This window comes from Notolabrus celidotus, chromosome 5 (genome assembly GCF_009762535.1).
Source record: "Notolabrus celidotus isolate fNotCel1 chromosome 5, fNotCel1.pri, whole genome shotgun sequence".
Taxonomy (NCBI): Eukaryota; Metazoa; Chordata; class Actinopteri; order Labriformes; family Labridae; genus Notolabrus; species Notolabrus celidotus.
Genome location: NC_048276.1, coordinates 30504249 through 30520770, shown reverse-complemented (window position 1 = coordinate 30520770; position 16522 = coordinate 30504249). Strand labels below are relative to the sequence as shown.

The 16522-nt window shown below is 40.5% G+C and overlaps 2 protein-coding genes and 1 long non-coding RNA gene across 4 annotated transcripts in view; 2 read left to right on the top strand and 1 right to left on the bottom strand.

The window, feature by feature from the left end:
- The first annotated feature begins 3010 nt into the window (after window positions 1-3010).
- Window positions 3011-5349, top strand: LOC117812441. Its single transcript, XR_004631215.1, has 4 exons — window positions 3011-3117; window positions 3213-3295; window positions 4135-4252; window positions 4617-5349. It is a non-coding gene; the product is annotated as an uncharacterized LOC117812441 (long non-coding RNA).
- A 1705-nt stretch (window positions 5350-7054) lies between these two features.
- rbm41 (RNA binding motif protein 41) lies at window positions 7055-14963 on the bottom strand. Its single transcript, XM_034683147.1, has 7 exons — window positions 14853-14963; window positions 12985-13101; window positions 11621-11822; window positions 10758-10962; window positions 9635-10131; window positions 8306-8453; window positions 7055-7312 (listed from the first exon to the last, which is right to left on the bottom strand). Exons 1-7 carry the CDS (start codon window positions 14858-14860, stop codon window positions 7194-7196), a joined length of 1296 nt encoding a protein of 431 aa, XP_034539038.1. The 5' UTR covers window positions 14861-14963; the 3' UTR covers window positions 7055-7193.
- A 596-nt stretch (window positions 14964-15559) lies between these two features.
- Window positions 15560-16522, top strand: part of klf8 (Kruppel-like factor 8) — an 87467-nt gene continuing 86504 nt past the window's right edge. The window contains exon 1 of one of the 2 annotated variants that reach the window (XM_034683142.1): window positions 15560-16060. In XM_034683142.1, coding sequence (XP_034539033.1) covers window positions 16034-16060 — 27 coding nt within the window. In that variant the 5' untranslated portion in view covers window positions 15560-16033. The remainder of the gene's footprint in view (window positions 16061-16522) is intronic. The other variant, XM_034683143.1, reaches the window with a different exon arrangement.

Here is a 16522-nt window from a genome sequence, read left to right as displayed (position 1 = left end):
GGGTAAAACCCTGATTGATATTGGTTAGGCTGCAGGTATATTTGAGTTTATTGGACTCCTGCAGTGATCCTGCTGCAGCAGAATCTGAGTGCATCCCCTTGAAGTGCAGTGAGCATTTATGCACGACACACAGCGCTGTAGCTTCACTGATAATTTAGAGCCAAAGACACACCATCAGGATCAGAATCTGATGTCAGTAAAAGAAAAGTGTTTTCTACACAGGTTCCAAGGTCTTCCAGTCAAACAGCCGCCCTCCTTGGTACTAATAATGAGGACTCAACTCGGACTTGGCCTCAGGTAATGGGGATTCAACTCAGACTTGATGTTTGGTGACTGGACTACAACACTGGAAGAAATAAGAAACAACATATTTTCAAAGGATTTGTTGACAATAAGAAAATATGGACCCTTCTCAGCCTTAAATTTAACATGACAGAAGACTCTACTGTAAGTTATGTCAGGACAGACGGTGGCTCCATTTCAACAGCTAACACTATCTTTGACCCAGATTGATGGCCACCATGAGCCAGCACACGCTGAGCAAACTGACCCCTCTACTCTGTGATGCAGCTCTTTCAGTGAACTCTGATCCGGAGACTTCTGTGAGAGGAGGGAGATCTCCGAGTCAACACGTGAGCTGCTCATTTTGAAGATCACATGATTCAGTGAAATCCCTGAATAGTTGGAATAGTTTGGAACGGTTAGGATTAAAACAGCTTCATGTTGTTGACTTGTATCTTAATGCTTAGTCATTCTTATGAAAGTGTTGAAAACATGTTGTCTTGATGCTGCGTGAGATATTTTGAAATCATAAGGCTGTATCGAGTCAGAATGAACCTATTCCTTACTGAAGACAGTAGGACGGGCTCTCTGCAGCTAAACTGTATCATGATGGTCGATGTTGTGTCCTCCTGGTGCCAAGGCTTTTTGGCTGATCCTGTCCTGTAAACTAGGTCACCAAACTGAGCACTGGTCGGCCTTAAGTCGCTGAAAGCTGAAGGAAACTTAGTTCAGACACAGTTCCTGGAGAAGGAGGTGAACAGAACTCAACAACAACATTTTCTTTGTATTGAATGCTGTTTCTGAAAGAGAGATTAAGCACAGGTTTTATTAAAAACTCAAAGAAATACAAACAACTTCATAGTCAAGACTCCAGCAAGAAACATGAGACCACAACTCTCTTTACTCTCTTTTAACACCTGAAGTGTACTCTTTGAAAATGCTGATTTGGACCAAATGAAAACAGCAAGATGATGATGTTTTACTCAACTATTTAAAATAGTTTGGAAGACATACATTACCGGTCAAAAGTTTGGACACACCTTCTCATTCAATGGTTTTTATTTATTCTAATTATTTTCGATATTGTAGATTAATACTGAAGACATCAAAACTATGAAGTAATCTGGTTTTACCATAATCTGGATTACAACAGTAGTCAAATAGGGCTGTCCATTGTTTACTAACGCTACCTCTGAACAACACAACTGATGGTCTCAAACACATTAAGAAGGCAAGTCATTCTACAAATTAACTCTTGACAAGGCTCATGTTAATTAGAAACCATTCCAGGAGACCACTTCCTGAAGCGGACTGAGAGGATACCAAGTGTGCAAAGCTGTCATGAAGGAAAAAGGGGGCTACTTTACAGAATCTAAAATATAAAACATATTCTGCTTTGTTTAACACTTTTTTGTTCGTTAAATAATTCTATATATGTTCTTTCATAGTTTTGATGTCTTTGGTATTAATCTACAGTGTTTCAAATAATTAACATAAATACAAACCCTTGAATGAGAAGGTGTTTCCAAAATTTTGACTGGTAGTGCACGTAAAGACTCGCTGGTGAGCATCTGGTGCAAGGATCAAACCCAGACATTCGAACACGAAATCAACCACACGCCCCCACATGAGAACTTTTGTGTCTTTACACTCTTTAAAAAAAAAACGTTTAAAAGTCCTGCAGACAGTCATGAAAATGGAAAAAGCGTGGCTTCATACACCAACCTCATACACCATCACATTTGAGCCATGTTTCATGAGACCTGGTTGCATGTCACGGGCCTGAACGCTGCCAGAAAACGTTAGAACAGCCAACAGAAATGCCAATGCTGTACAGAAGATACGTTCAAATTAACCTGTATTTACGTGATATAGTTTATGTTGTGTCTACACCGAGTATTAACAAATGAAGGCATCATAATTCTTAAGTAAACAAGTGTCTTTGCCCATGTGGCGACATGCAGACTCGGTCCAAGATGTTCAGAGCAAAACGTGACTCTGTTGTTGAAAATGTGCTGACTTGACTGTCGTTCCCCTGGTTTAATATCAGTAGATAAACCGGCTGAACTCAGGAGCTTGAGCCAAAGACCACAGGTCCGACCAGAGCAAACAGACAGCAGAGCAGCTTCAACCTGCAGGCTAAGGTAAACCTCCATCTACAGTCAATATGATCCAGAGCTTCAGTGCAAAACTCACAAGAAATGTATTCTAAGAAATTAAATTCACCAATGAAATGAGTTCAGAGAAAGATTAGGATTAAATGTAATGCATGTTTTATCTATTACTTTCCAAAAACATGCCACCTAGATTTTAACAGAACTGTTCGCCACTCAAAAGTTGTGCTCATCCCTCTAGATTTCACAAAACCTGCAAAGTCAATATCATGGTGTAATAAAGCTGTTCTGTCAGTGTTTCCTAACACTCAGTGCTCTTTTTTCCCATAATTAATCACTGCTCTGTATATTCTGAATTGCACTTTGCACTACTTTAACGGGGGCTGACCCGGTGAGGGGTGAGAGGGAGAGAGGTAGAGAGGGAGAGGAAGAGAGAGAGACAGAGAGAAAGAGAGAGAGAGAGAGAGAGAGAGAGAGAGAGAGAGAGAGAGAGAGAGAGACAGAGAGAGAGAGAGAGAGAGAGAGGAGAGAGAGAGAGAGAGAGAGAGAGAGAGAGAGAGAGAGAGAGAGAGAGAGAGAGAGAGACAGAGAGAGAGAGAGAGAGAGAGAGAGAGAGAGAGAGGTACAAAAGAGGCCGGGGGTCAGACAGACTGAACACTTGGTGAAGCAGTCAGAAATCAAGCTCTCACACTGAAGTCTGCTCTCACATCTAAAGCTGCAGGTTAGTGGAACTTATTGTGCAGATCTGTAGATTTCAAATGTGCAGATTTGCTGATTGATGGCTGTTAATGTTAACACGTGTATGCCGTTGTGCAGATAAGGTGGAGACCCAAGGATGCCTCTGGTGCTGTAAGGTGGAGAAAGAACAGTCAGAGTTGGTTTGCCGAACATTTGTACCGGTGAGTATTTATGTAAGCCATCCTCTGTCGTCTTCTTTAATTCTTCTTACTTCCTGTCATATTTGCAATGTTTTACTTAAATTTCTTGTTTCAGACTATTTGAAATCAATTGAATATAAATTAAATTGACTAACTGATACCTGTTAATGGATAATGAAGTGAGGTGAGATGAGATGAGGTAAGGTGAAATGATGAGAAGTAAAGAGAAGAGAAGAAAAGAGAAGTGAAGAGTTGATGAGGTGAGTTGAGAAGAGATGAGATTGAATTGAGTATCGTTATTAGAATGAGAAGTAAAGGAACGATAAGGGGTGAGACAAGATGAGATGAGATTGGAAGAGAAGAGATGACATGAGATGACATGAGATGGGAAGAGAAGAGTTGAGATTAGATTAAAGTGAGAAGTAAAGGGAAGACAGGAGATGAGGTGAGAAGAGAGATGAGAAAGGATGACATGATATGAGAAGAGATGAGATGCGATGAGGTGAGATGAAAATGAGAAGTAAAGAGAGGAAAAGATGAGTTGAGATGAGATTGAGAATGGGAATGAGAAGTGAAGAGAAAAGAGCAGAAGAGAAGAGAATGGATGGGAAACGTGTAAACTTTTGTTTTACATGCACCTGGTGGACACCCTAAGCATCAGCTCGCTTTAAAGCATTTAATTATATTTTCAGAATCATTGTGGTTAATTTATGTTAGTTTGAACATTAAGAACAACATACAACTTTTTGACATTGAACTTTAACCAAAAATATATGTTTTTATGTGTGACTGTAACAAAACTACCGTGTCCTTCTTGGTTTTATGCACTCATAATTGATCTTCTTCATCTCATCCTCCAGTACCTCTGCAGTCAGATGCCAAAGATACTCATCTTCAGAGTCCTGACTCATCCTGCTCTTCGTAAGCCTGGACTCTGAGTCTCATCTCTTCTTTCTGCAACACCAGTTTCAACAGCAGGTTAGTTTATCTGAACATTGAAACATCCCTATATTGCAAAAAACAAGATCATGATTCTGGAAAGCTATTGTTTTAATGTTTTTGTTAATCATAACTTTCGAATGTTAAGAAGTCTCTTTTTTTGCTATGACTTGAAATTAGTTAAATAAGTTGACAAAAAATATTCTAAGTCGTTCTGTGTTTAGGTCTTGCTCTGAGTAGTCTTTTTCATGATCTCTGTCTCCCTCTGGTGGAGACTTGAGGGAAACAGAGCACATAATGAAACACTGACAGGATAAATAGCTTTTTGATCATCTTTCCTTCCTGCAGTTATATATCACTCCACCATGAATCTAAGTTTGTGCTCTCAAACTTTGACGTACAGGTGCTCAAACCAGCTGAGGAACCACAGACTCAAAATAAGAACAACGGCAGGATGGAGAGCTTGAGGAACACATCTGGGCCTCTCCTCTCAGATGGGACTGACTCTGTCCTCACCGCAGCTCGGCTGGCCCGCAGAGGATGGACGGAGGACATGAAGAAGACAGGATGGCAATTTTCCCACGCTAACAACTCATCCCGTCAACCCTCCGTCTCCAGGTCGGATGGAAATCAGGTTCAAATACTCGTTGAAGTTTCTTTGAAGGACCCGAGGCGCAGGCAGGCTCCTATGTCACACAGCAGGACAACATCTGAGGACAGAGAGATATGCTCTGAAAAAAGGGCAGAAGAAGAAAAACAAAGAAGTGCATTTCTACCAAACAGACAGAATAATAGAAATGCACTGACAGACAAATATAAGACTCTCTGTGGTCAGGCTGGTGTTGTTTACGTCTGGGTGTCCGGGTGTCGCACCAAGAGCAGACCGTCCAGGAGGTTCAAGCCCCCGATGCTACCTGTCATCGCTGAGATATGCGCTGACGGCTATTAGCTGCTCAAAGAATGAATGACAAGAGACAGACAAATATGAACAATTGTTCCTGTTACTGTTAGGCTACTGTTGATTATTGTAAAGACAATCATTATAACATACTATTTACAAAAAGAAACATACAATGAAACTACACCTGAGAGTTCAGGTTTTGATTGCTCACTTTGAAAATGTGTATTCAAATTTAAAAAATGTGGTGATTTTTTTTAAGCATATAATTGTTATTATGACTTTTATCCTGATAAATTCTTCAGACAAAATAATCTGTTTTTGTTTTTTCTGCATCCTAATGCTACAAGCCTTGATTTCTTGCTTGGCCTTTTTGGCACTCAGAGTTTCAGTGCATGAGGGATATTTGTTTGAGGATGCATGATAATAATATTAATAATAATATATACTTTATTTCAGACTCAAAGTTCCATATCATCTTAAAAGGGAAAAATACTAAAGAAATAACAGATACGATACAGCGTCAGCAATACCTACCGCTTACATGTTCATCATGATTAAAACATAAACAGACTTTTGTTCCAGTGTTTCCAGAAACAGGAAAAATACCTTGTGTCACTTAATGTGGGCTGAGTGAGTTCCCTTAAAATGTCATTATCTGAATCAGCAAGGGGACACACAAATTTATACATAACATTTCTCAGCACAGCATGAAATGTAGGGACATTATTAGAAACAAACATAAGGCTTACACTTGTCCATCTTGGCACTTTGAGAAAGATTCTGTATGCATCGTTATCTGCAACCTGAAGCTTTCTCATTTTAGCTCTACTGTAACTGCACCACAACTGAGCAGTAAAAAGAGGAGTACAGTAAGCTCTAAAAAGCTCTGTTTTAACATTATCTGTGCACGTTGGAAATTTACGGCCAGCATATTGGCCTGTGCATACAGTTTACAGCACTGTAGTTTCAGATCATCATCAACATCACTCAAGTCATTTCTGATAAAGTGCCCCAAATATTTAACTTTGTCCACTACACTAAGCACTTGATCAGAGATAGGAAATAATACAAGAGGATATTTTTTAAACATGTTAGTCTATAACTACTCTGGCTTTAAGGATGCTGCTTCATGTCTCTTCTTAGCTGTATGACTCCATCTAGTGTGGAAAACAAGAACAGCAGTGTATTTGAACAAGTGGGCTTTTCAACTGGTTTCATTTTATACTGCAGCACCAACATGTGGACTGATTACAAATGATCTATCGGTTCAGATAGAAACTGCACCTGAAGTTCACTTTGGAACAAAACAAGTGATATGAACACGTCCCTTCATCACGTCATGTGTGTAATCTCTCTGATTGGAAATTTGTATGAATGCATTTATTGATTACAGTGAGGTCAGGGGTGTGTTCACTGTCTTCGGGAGATTTGTGGACTGCATAGACAGTGGTAATAATTATTCCTTATTTTATTCTCGCTTGTTGTTATGAAGAAGTTTGGGTGTGATCAAGCATTTTTTTTCACTTTTATTTTGAAAGGGAATCATTATTTATTTGGAAAATGACCACCATTTCATCTAAATATGATGAACGTGTACTGAAGAATTAATTTAATTTGTCTTATTTCTCAAACTGATCCGAGATAATGATTTATGTCAACAAAGCTCAAGTTCTTCATTAAAAATTGGAGATTATATTTAGAGGGCAAAAATGAAGAGCAGCTAAATGTTACTTGAAACACTACTGATGCTAATCCTGCAATCATAACAGCCACTACATAAATAAGCACAAGTTGCACATCCTTTAGTTTGTTTGAATTTATATTTCTTCACTTTTGGCATCAACTTTCATTTATCTGACTAGTTTCTTTTATTGGTTTGTTCTCAGATTGTAACGTGTCATGTCTTTTAATGTTGTTAAATAAAGAAGATAAGAACAAAGTTTATGTAAAACAGAGGCATTTATTAAAGTCAAACGCTTCCTCTTGAAAATTAAATAATATGCATCTTCTTCCTTTTAACCCTGTGATTACAGTGTGTGGGGGTTAACGTTGTTTTCAGGAATAAATATTTGTCAAGTCTTAATTGTTCTTCTGTTTCTCCTCTTCCTGACGCTCACGGCCAAACTCAACCACCAAAGGTTTCCACAGCAACCGATATCCGTGAACCAACTGCAAGGCTCTCTGGGCCGTTTCAGCGTCTGCCAGAAAAGAACAAATAAACCCGTTGAGAGATCTGATGTTTGATGTACACAGCTTCATTTATCTAAACACTGAAACATGCATTAACTCTGCAGAACTGGCATCACGACACCAAAGATGGAGATATTAGACTATCCACAGACTAGAGTTTCCACCCGTCCTGTTTTTCCCAGAATTGTTCTCTTTTTTCACCAGCTGTCCCGGGAAAATAAAAATCTCTGCTGGGACACAATTTGTCCTATTTTTTGGGGGATGCAAAAACCTCTTTTGATTTCCTTTGTTCTGTAGTCTAGAAAGGTCCCCCGTGCTTCTGCGGCTACTTAAAATTGTCTCTGTTTTCTTCCCATCTATGCGAACGTTACACACGCGTGCCCTAGCGCTCAAAGTGGCTCAAGCAGGGAGGGAAACTTGACCGAAGAGAGACAGCAAGCTGAATTGACCGACGTATTCCGCGCTGAGGTCTTCTTTTCACCAACTGTTGGCGTCTCCTTTTGAAATGGGAGGAGAGACGACTGACGAGGAAGGAGATGGACCAAATACATGCAAGCCACCAGCACGAAAAAACCCCCGATATACTAGTTATAATCCTGACTGGGCGACACTGTCAGAGTTTGAATGGGTAAGGCCGACCCAGGGAGACAATTTTTCCGCCACATGCATTTTGTGTCCGGTGAAAATCTCCGTAAAGTATGAAGGGAAAAACACATTGGAAATCCAAGCAAAAACAAAAAAGCATCAAGCTGTGGAATCAAACAAACAAAAACAGGCAGCCATGGCAACTTTTATGACCAGACAAGGTTCACCAGAAGAAGACAAGATTGCAGCGCAGAGCTTACCAGTGTCCTATGCCCGAATTTTATGTTCATTTGGTCAGTCTGAACTGGTAATAGTGGCAGAGCCCTCCGCCCAAACCAATTGGTAGAGTGTCCCTTTTTTTCAGAAATCCAAGGTGGCAACCCTAGCACTGACGGACTGTGACGTGAAACTCTTACCTGGCAGCGTGATGAAAGCCTGACCCTTCATCCTTCCTGTCAGCAGGCGGTAAATGACTGAGGGGCCGGTCTCCTGCTCAAACCTGGAGAACAGCGCCACCAGCTGGGCCACTGACGCCTGAGGACTCAGGTTCTTTACACACAGCACCTGTAGTGACACACAAAAACAACAACACCGCTCTTTGAGTCTCTGCTTATCAGAGTCGGTCATGTGTTGGATACTCACTGATTTGTCTAAGCACCTTTTACCACCAATCACTGTGTGACTACAGACCATTATCAGGTGGTAGTACGGCATCATTATCTAAATGTATGTTCACTTTGAACTCCCTGTGAAGCTGAAGTCAGGAGGTTATTAAGATGAAAGTCTTGGTTGATGTCCTGATAGTTGTAGAATAAAATAAGGAAAAGGAATGAAGTGGTTTATAATAATTAAAAGAGCTTCTACTGCTTCATGACACCTCCACTCTTATTGTGACAGCCTATCTGATTAACAAACAGATATAAAACACACTGCTGTATTTCTTAGCTTGGTGGAATGACTGAAGTAGAGGCTGCTAACAGGTTCTTACTTCAACTCTTGGTGCTGTTCAGGATGACGATCGTTGATATAAACGATAAAATCTGTTCTAAAATGTTCATACCTAAAGTTGTATTTTTTGGGGCATTTTTGCATTTAATGGACAGGGCAGCTGAAGAGAGACAGGAAATGTGGGGAGCAGAGAGTGGGGGAGGACATGAAGCAAATGGCTGAGGCTGGAATAGAACCTGCAACATCTGCGACGAGGACTATAGCCTGTGTACATGGGGGCGTGCACTTAGACCACGAGGTCAACAGCGCACCAAGAAAATTTTCATATCTGCTGAAATCTGTACTTAACTTTTTAATCTTTATCTGCAGGTACTGATATCATGTGGACAAGATCATGCATCCCTCCTTCAGTTTATCAGACATCATGATTTATCCTTATGTGATTGTCTTACAATATATTGACTATTGCAGAATCGCTTTGTCTTTGTATTACTGTTATCATCGTGTATCTTTTGTATTGAATCAGGAGTCACTTTGCGATTTCTGCGCTCAATGTTAAGGTTAATCATTGACATCAAATAAGCACTTCTGCCCCTCCCTGTAAATGTAATCAGTTTCTCTGGTTTGTTTAGAACTTCTCGTTTTGTTTCTCACTCATGCAATCTGTGTTTCTGGTCGGACACTCTATTTGTTTTGTGTGCTTGAAAACCATCAGCGTTTTATCTTTCCTTGATTTCCATCAGTCTGACCTGGTTCGCATCGTGACACTTTTTCTCTCCTGAAGTTTACGTCAGTACCTTTGAGGGTTTCCCCGGCTGGTAGTTTCTGAACCTCTGGATGCTCCGGATCCCGTCTTCAGACTCTCGATTGTTCAGGATTTCTTCATCAGAGATCGTTTCTATCTCCCCTCTGACGGTCAGCGGTCCCCCTGACCTCCCGGTCCCCGCTCCGCACAGACTGCCGATCGGCTGCTTTAAACTAATCCGGGTCGGAGCAGCCGGTCTGTTCTGAGCGAGCTGCTGCTGCTCTGAGGCGTCTGAACTCGACTCTGACGGCTCTTCGGCTTGTAGCTCTGGCTGATGATCAGGAGCTTCTTGTGATTGGTTGTTGTCTTGCTCTGAGTCCTGTAATTGGTCAGATTCAGTTCTGTGTGTAGCTGTGTGTGTTGCTGCAGTTGTTTCTCTCTGAGAGTCGTTTTGTGAGGCTTGTCTCTTCTTGCTGAGGACATCTCTGTAGAGGGAGTCCATTGGATCAGAGGAGGACTCCCCCTGCTGGACGTCTTGGTTTTCTTCATCTGTGAAGGAAAACAGAAGAATAACATCCAGAGAGGTCTGCAGACACGGGCCTAATTTTACTGACGTTCTTTTGTTTGAGCTTTTCTTTTCAACCTCTTTTGTTTATGCACCAAGTCTCATATCTTGGGTGGTAGTTTCTCTCTCTATATGTACTGAAACTTGTGAAATTATTCAATCTATTGCATGACAAAACCTGATCAATAGCATCTTAATTCCAAGAACATACAGCAAAAAATCAAAATAGGAGCCAACAGCTTCAGAACCATCATATTTAAGATGTTTCAACCTGAACTGAAACTGTTTAAGGGTCATTGTTACAGGTTTGTAGATAACTATCTTACAATAACTCTGCTCTAGCTCATGAGAACTTGTGGACTGCTCTGAGAAAAACAACCTGCTTTCAGAATGTGTCTCTGACAGCCGTTATTTTCTTTGCTGCGTTTGTCTGTCGTATGCTTCTTGGGTTTAACCAGTCAAGCATGCACAACCCTCTCTCTGAGTTCTCTTCAATTATTTCACCTCCCTGACTTATGATTAAGTAAATAAATAAGTTCATCATGTTCCTCATACTAGTCTGCAGGTGCATACTCGCTATTTTCTTTCGGATGACCTGATGACTCCGTACCTCTGTGGTAAAGTGCCGTGAGAAAACCCAGGCGATCATTTCCCTGGAAGAGCGCCTGCTCGATCTCCATCTCCCGTCGTGACAGCGGCCGACTCGAGGCGAAGCGTTGTGGGCGGGACAGGAGCTCTGCCCGCGCCTCAATCTTGTCTCTGATCACCTGCAGGCGCTGGTGCTTCACACCTGGAGCTGCATACACACCGTGGGACTGCGTGGGCACAGAGGAGGGGGGACAGACAGGGATGAGGTTTATATAAAACACCAACAGGAGTGTTCCCTCAAAGAATGAGAAGGTCGACTTTTTCCCATAGGTGGTCCATTACACAACTATATATCAGACTTACACAAACGGACGTTCGTCAATGTTTCCTACACTTTTCTATCTAAAAAACTAAATTAAACTAAACACAAATCTTGCAGAACAATGTTTCACAGATAGGAGGACTTTTGAGAATTGCCTGGCCCAAATTTAATGTGCAATAATAAACTGTCAACTGGTGCAACATTTGTGGTTGTGCAAAGCCAGTTTTGACAAGAAAATATATGTATAATTATGGTTTGATTGTAGCATAAACATGCATAGATATGTAAAGAAAGAAATGCAAAACAAAGTGAAAAACACTGCCTACTGTATCAGGAAATATGCTTCAATAACATATTATCTATTCCATTTTAAAACCCTCAAAGACTGTGCTTTTTAACGAGGGAAATTAGCTAACAGGACTTTTTTAAATTAACTTTGAGTTGTAAATCAGACTGAGGTAGTCTTCATTTAAGTTTCTAAATTCAAAGTTTTCAGATCTTGAGAAAAAAAGAAACCATGAAAGAGGAGAACCTGTCACCTCTGTGTCTCCTCCATGTTTTACCTTTTCTGCTCCCTCTGAAGCGTCTCGGCTCTGCCACAGCTGGATCTCGGCTTCAGTCAGGCCCAGTTCCCGTAGGCTGGCCAGCTCCCTCTCACCGTCCTGCAGGGCCTGAAACTGGGAGAGACTCCTCACCCCGGCTGCCTGTTCCCCAAACGGCCGATAGAGCGCTGCGGGGGCGAAGCATTTCTTCTTTGCTACACATCTGTAGGACAGAATGTAAAATGAGGACCAAAGCAGCTGCAGACATTCTTAAAGTCACATAAGGTATTTGAAAATACAATATGACTGATACTGAGTCAGTCGATGTAGCCCTGAGGGGTCTGTATGAAGCCTCCTCCAGGCTGCTCTGCTGGACACTCCAGAGGCAACATAACAGAGCATTTTTTATATCCATACAGACCTGCTGGGAATAAAGCTGAAGACTTTCTGCTCCAGCTGAGCTACACTGAAACTCTCAGACAGGTTTTATCAGCTCTACGTCATGTTGTTTTCTTTTCTTTCAATCATCGCTGTGCCAGAATTTATTAATCCAGTAAGAGGTTCACTGTGATTTGGATTTGAGAGCAGTTCTGGATCTAAAAGCAGATTCATTTCTTGACCAAGACCACATTTTTCTTATCGTTCTGTATCGTAATGTATGTCCCCTGCAGGTCTCCCTGCTGGGGACCACAGATGTTATTTGTTATTTGCTATATAGCAAATTCCAACTTAACTAACCAAGGAAAACAACTTTTTGACACTTTATTGATATAAGCTCCAAACGGAGATAAATTCAAAGACAGATAACTTCACCTCAGTCTGCATTACCAATCATTTTTCCTACGGTCACATCAGGTCAACCTTTATGTTGTTGTCATGATCTATTATCAAAATACTGTTTCTATTTTGATTGAAAATTTCTAAGTTTACTATGCAATATTTTTCTGTAAGCAGTGGTGATTTTTTTAATATTTATTAGTTATTATATTCTATAGTTTGTATACTGATATTGGAGTTGTGTTATTATTATTAATCATATATAATAAATAATAACAATAATAATAATAAAGTATTATTATAATTGTAATTATCATTATTATTGTTTTTATTAATTTTTTTATTTATCATTATGAAAATAAAAATGAAGGGTGACTTTCAAGACACTCAAGGTCACTGTACAAATGCAACAACAATAAAACAGACATTATATATCTATAACTATAACAAAGATGTAGTTGGTTTAAAGTGCACAACACACTGCTTTATCTAGCTGCAAAGTAAAAATGTTCCATATTAAATTTTTTATCTATGTATCAGTGGAGGTTTGGATTAACATTTTAAATCCAACACTTTTATGTTTATCTTCTCTTCACACCGTTTCTGACCTGTCAATATCCACGTCAGTGTGGAGCTGCTGCAGCAGGAGGCTGTGGAGCTGCCGCTGGCCCTCCGTCTCCTGCTCTTCCAGCAGCGGGCCATCCTCACAGGGCCGCCGGCTCACTCTGGAAACCACAACACAGAGACATGAGGTCGACATCTCAGTGGGTGCTTATATAACCGAAGGACACATCCACTGTCATCAGGAGAGGGTTACTTTCAGGCATATAGCAGTAGTTTAACTCATGTAGTACCAGGGCTGCTGCTGAAATACTTATTTCCACTACTTATTCATGTAAAAATGTTTTCCCTGCAAGAAAACATTTGTTTGGTTTATATATGCCAGCAAATTACAAATTTTACTCCAAATTATATCAAAACTTCTTTCCCAGTTTTACTACAAGTCAGAAAACAAATAATATTAGATTTTAAAATACGTAGGGTGATAGACTACACACTGGAAAAAATGCCCCTCCAAAAACAAGAAAAAAAAACCTTGTTTCAAGGTAGTTTTACTTTGAAATAAGCAAACAATCTGCCAATAGAACAAGTGAAAATTTGCTTGGTAAGATTTCTTAAAATAAGACGTAAGATTCAGAAAACTGTGATTAGCAGGGAAAACTTATTTTTTATCAATATTTTACCTGTTTTTTTTTTTAAAGCTAAGTGTCTCAGAATAGGCCAGGAATACAAACAATAAGTATTTGTTCACTCAAAAAAAGATTAATATATTCCATGTCAACTTCTTAATTTGCGATATATTCACCTTAATTTGCGTTCTATTATAGCGGCACTTCAGGTTTAAGACCAGCTTGTACTTGAAATAAGATTACAAAGTTTAAATTGAGCATTTTGAGATATAATGTCTTCTCATATCCAGCTGGATATACAAATATTTAGTCAGGTTGTTTTTAGGATAAGCCAGCTATGCTCAAAAGTAGGTTTTTCATTGTGTGCATGTAGTTTAAGGATGTATATTTTGATCTGATTTAGAAGAAACTACCTGAAAACTGTAACCCACCCTTAAATAAACAACTTTTCTGTCTTTCTTTCTTTCTTTCTTTCTTTCTTTTATCAGTGGAGCTGTTATCTGATAGATTCTCCAATAAAATGCATTTACTTAAATCAAGCAAAAGGTTTGTCTTAAATCAAGATTATCCGCCTTCTACAAATAAGGTCTCAGCTTGAAAATGTATGAAATGTAAAATAAACCTTGTTTCTTCTAAATTACAACTCAAAACAAGATCATTTCAAGATTGTTTGACTTAACAAGATATTTAAGATGCATTGGCTTAAAACAAGTCCCTCTATCAAGTGTGATAAGACCAACTGACTAAAAATGAGACAATTTAACTTGGGAAGAATTTGAGTTTTCGCAGTGCACAAGGAAAAAGAAGGCATCCTTGAATAAATAAACAAATATTTGTAGATTGATTTTATGTTCATGTTCTGGTTAAATAATTGATCATATAACGATGTAGCAATAACACGGGAGGTAGACTTGGTCATAGAAGGATTTTTACACTTAATACCGAGTGTGCGAGGTCTTTACTTCTATTGGACATGTAGAAATAAGATATGGATTATATTATAAAGCTACAGGTTGTCTGTGTTGTTCACAGAGTCGAGTTGACCGTGTTTTTAATATCAAAACAAACCGAGACAGCAGCGTGGCTCAAGCTAGCCGAGCTGGTTGTTGCTATCTCCATGACAACAGCGCTGTAAGAGCGAGTGATCCGTATCGAATTAAAACTCTCATTTTATCTTAATAAACCCGAAACACTTTATTCCGAAATATCGGAAATTAGTCTGTTTAAAATGCCACAATTCGTATTAAATTAATCGTCTGTGATGCTGATAACTCAGTTGTTTTTACCTTCGCATACTTCCGCCTTCTACTTCCACTTCCGCTATGTGGCATCATGGGAAATGTAGTAGAGTCCCCCCCATGAACAAAAATGAATTTAAAATCTGTGATTCATGTTGCAGGGAAATAATTCGAGGAAAATAATGTCATGGCTTTCGTTAGATATATTTTTTTATATATAAAAACAGAGCCACATGTACTGTACTCAGTGCCGAAATCACAACACATTAAATAAAAGCTCACATGATTACAATATTTTTTTATCTTCTTGGTGCTATGGTAATGATCCATGTGACTCTAAACCAGACCTAACATGCAACATGTATTTTTCCTATTGTGAAATATCTAGTAAAGAAAGGCACATAAAGCATTCCATTTGCCACACCCTGCTTCATTAGAAGAGGTGTGGTTCCAACCCAATGTCTATCATCAGACCTAGTTGGCTTTTATTCATCCATGTGCGCAGTTTTATCAGGCGTAATGCTGCAAAGCCTTACTGAATATATACTGTAAACCGCTCCCACCCTCCCCACCCAGATGGAGTGTCCTCAATTAGCCTGCTGGCTGACGTCAGTAAGGTGACATGGGTGCTTCTCTTCACCATCTCTGCTGCAGCTCCGCAATAATAGATGGGGTGCATTGATGGGAGCAGCAGAGCCGTGCTGGCTGCATGCAATTCAAAGTTCCCATGCATTAGTGCGCGCTTGTGCAGCAGCAGCTCTTCTCTTTCTGCCTTCAGCCGGTGTTGGGTCGCCGGCAGCTCGGCTCCTCTGCAGGGCTGCAGGGCTGCGCAGCTCCTGACTGACAGAGAGATGAGGGGTGGGGACGCAGGGTGGGGTCACAAGCAGGGAGAGGCGGAGGAGGAAAAGGCAGAGAGAGAGAGCCCAGCCCTTGAATACACGGCAACAACACGCCGTCAGAGAGAGGGAGAGACTCAGAGAGACTGGCTGATTTTTGGGGGGAGCAAAGGGAGTCTTCGACGCTGCGGATATGAACTGAAAAGAAACACTGGAAGAGGCAGGGATCGTGAACCTATATCCCGAAATTTTACTGTAAAGGTGGCAAACCAGCCCCCCTAAATCCTCCTCTCTTCATAACAGTTCTTATTCTGATAGAGCTACACCCAAAGCCCCGACCGACCCCCTCCTGCTACTCCACCCCTCCGCCGCTGCACCGCTCCGGTAACCGAGATGCACACGGAGACCCGTAACAAGAAAGTAAGTGCACCTTATTGACTTTGCCCAGGTCAATGGAAATATAAACATCTATGTGTGAGGATAATCTGCCTGTACACAAGCAGAGCTGACACTGTCATGCGCCAAATATGACTGTCAATGAGACTAAATGTCCAGAACAGCCAATTGCAAGTGTATCCTTGCAGGCAGGCAGTTTATTTTGCAATTACTGGAGGAGTTTTGTAACAACGACCTTATTGCATCGCACGAACATCATGCTGAAGGCACTGTCTTGTCCATGTTTCATACAGAAACCTCTCTGTCTCATCTGTCTCGGGCTTTCTCTCTCTGTGCGAGGTTAGCTCAGGTCCAATTTTAAATGCTCTGTGATCTCTGAGAGGCAGGAAGGAAACGGAAGGCAGAAACTGCAGCTTGTAGGACACCATCTTAGCTTTTAAAGGGCCAGCAGCCTCTCCTGAAACACAAACACAGAGCCCTGGGAAG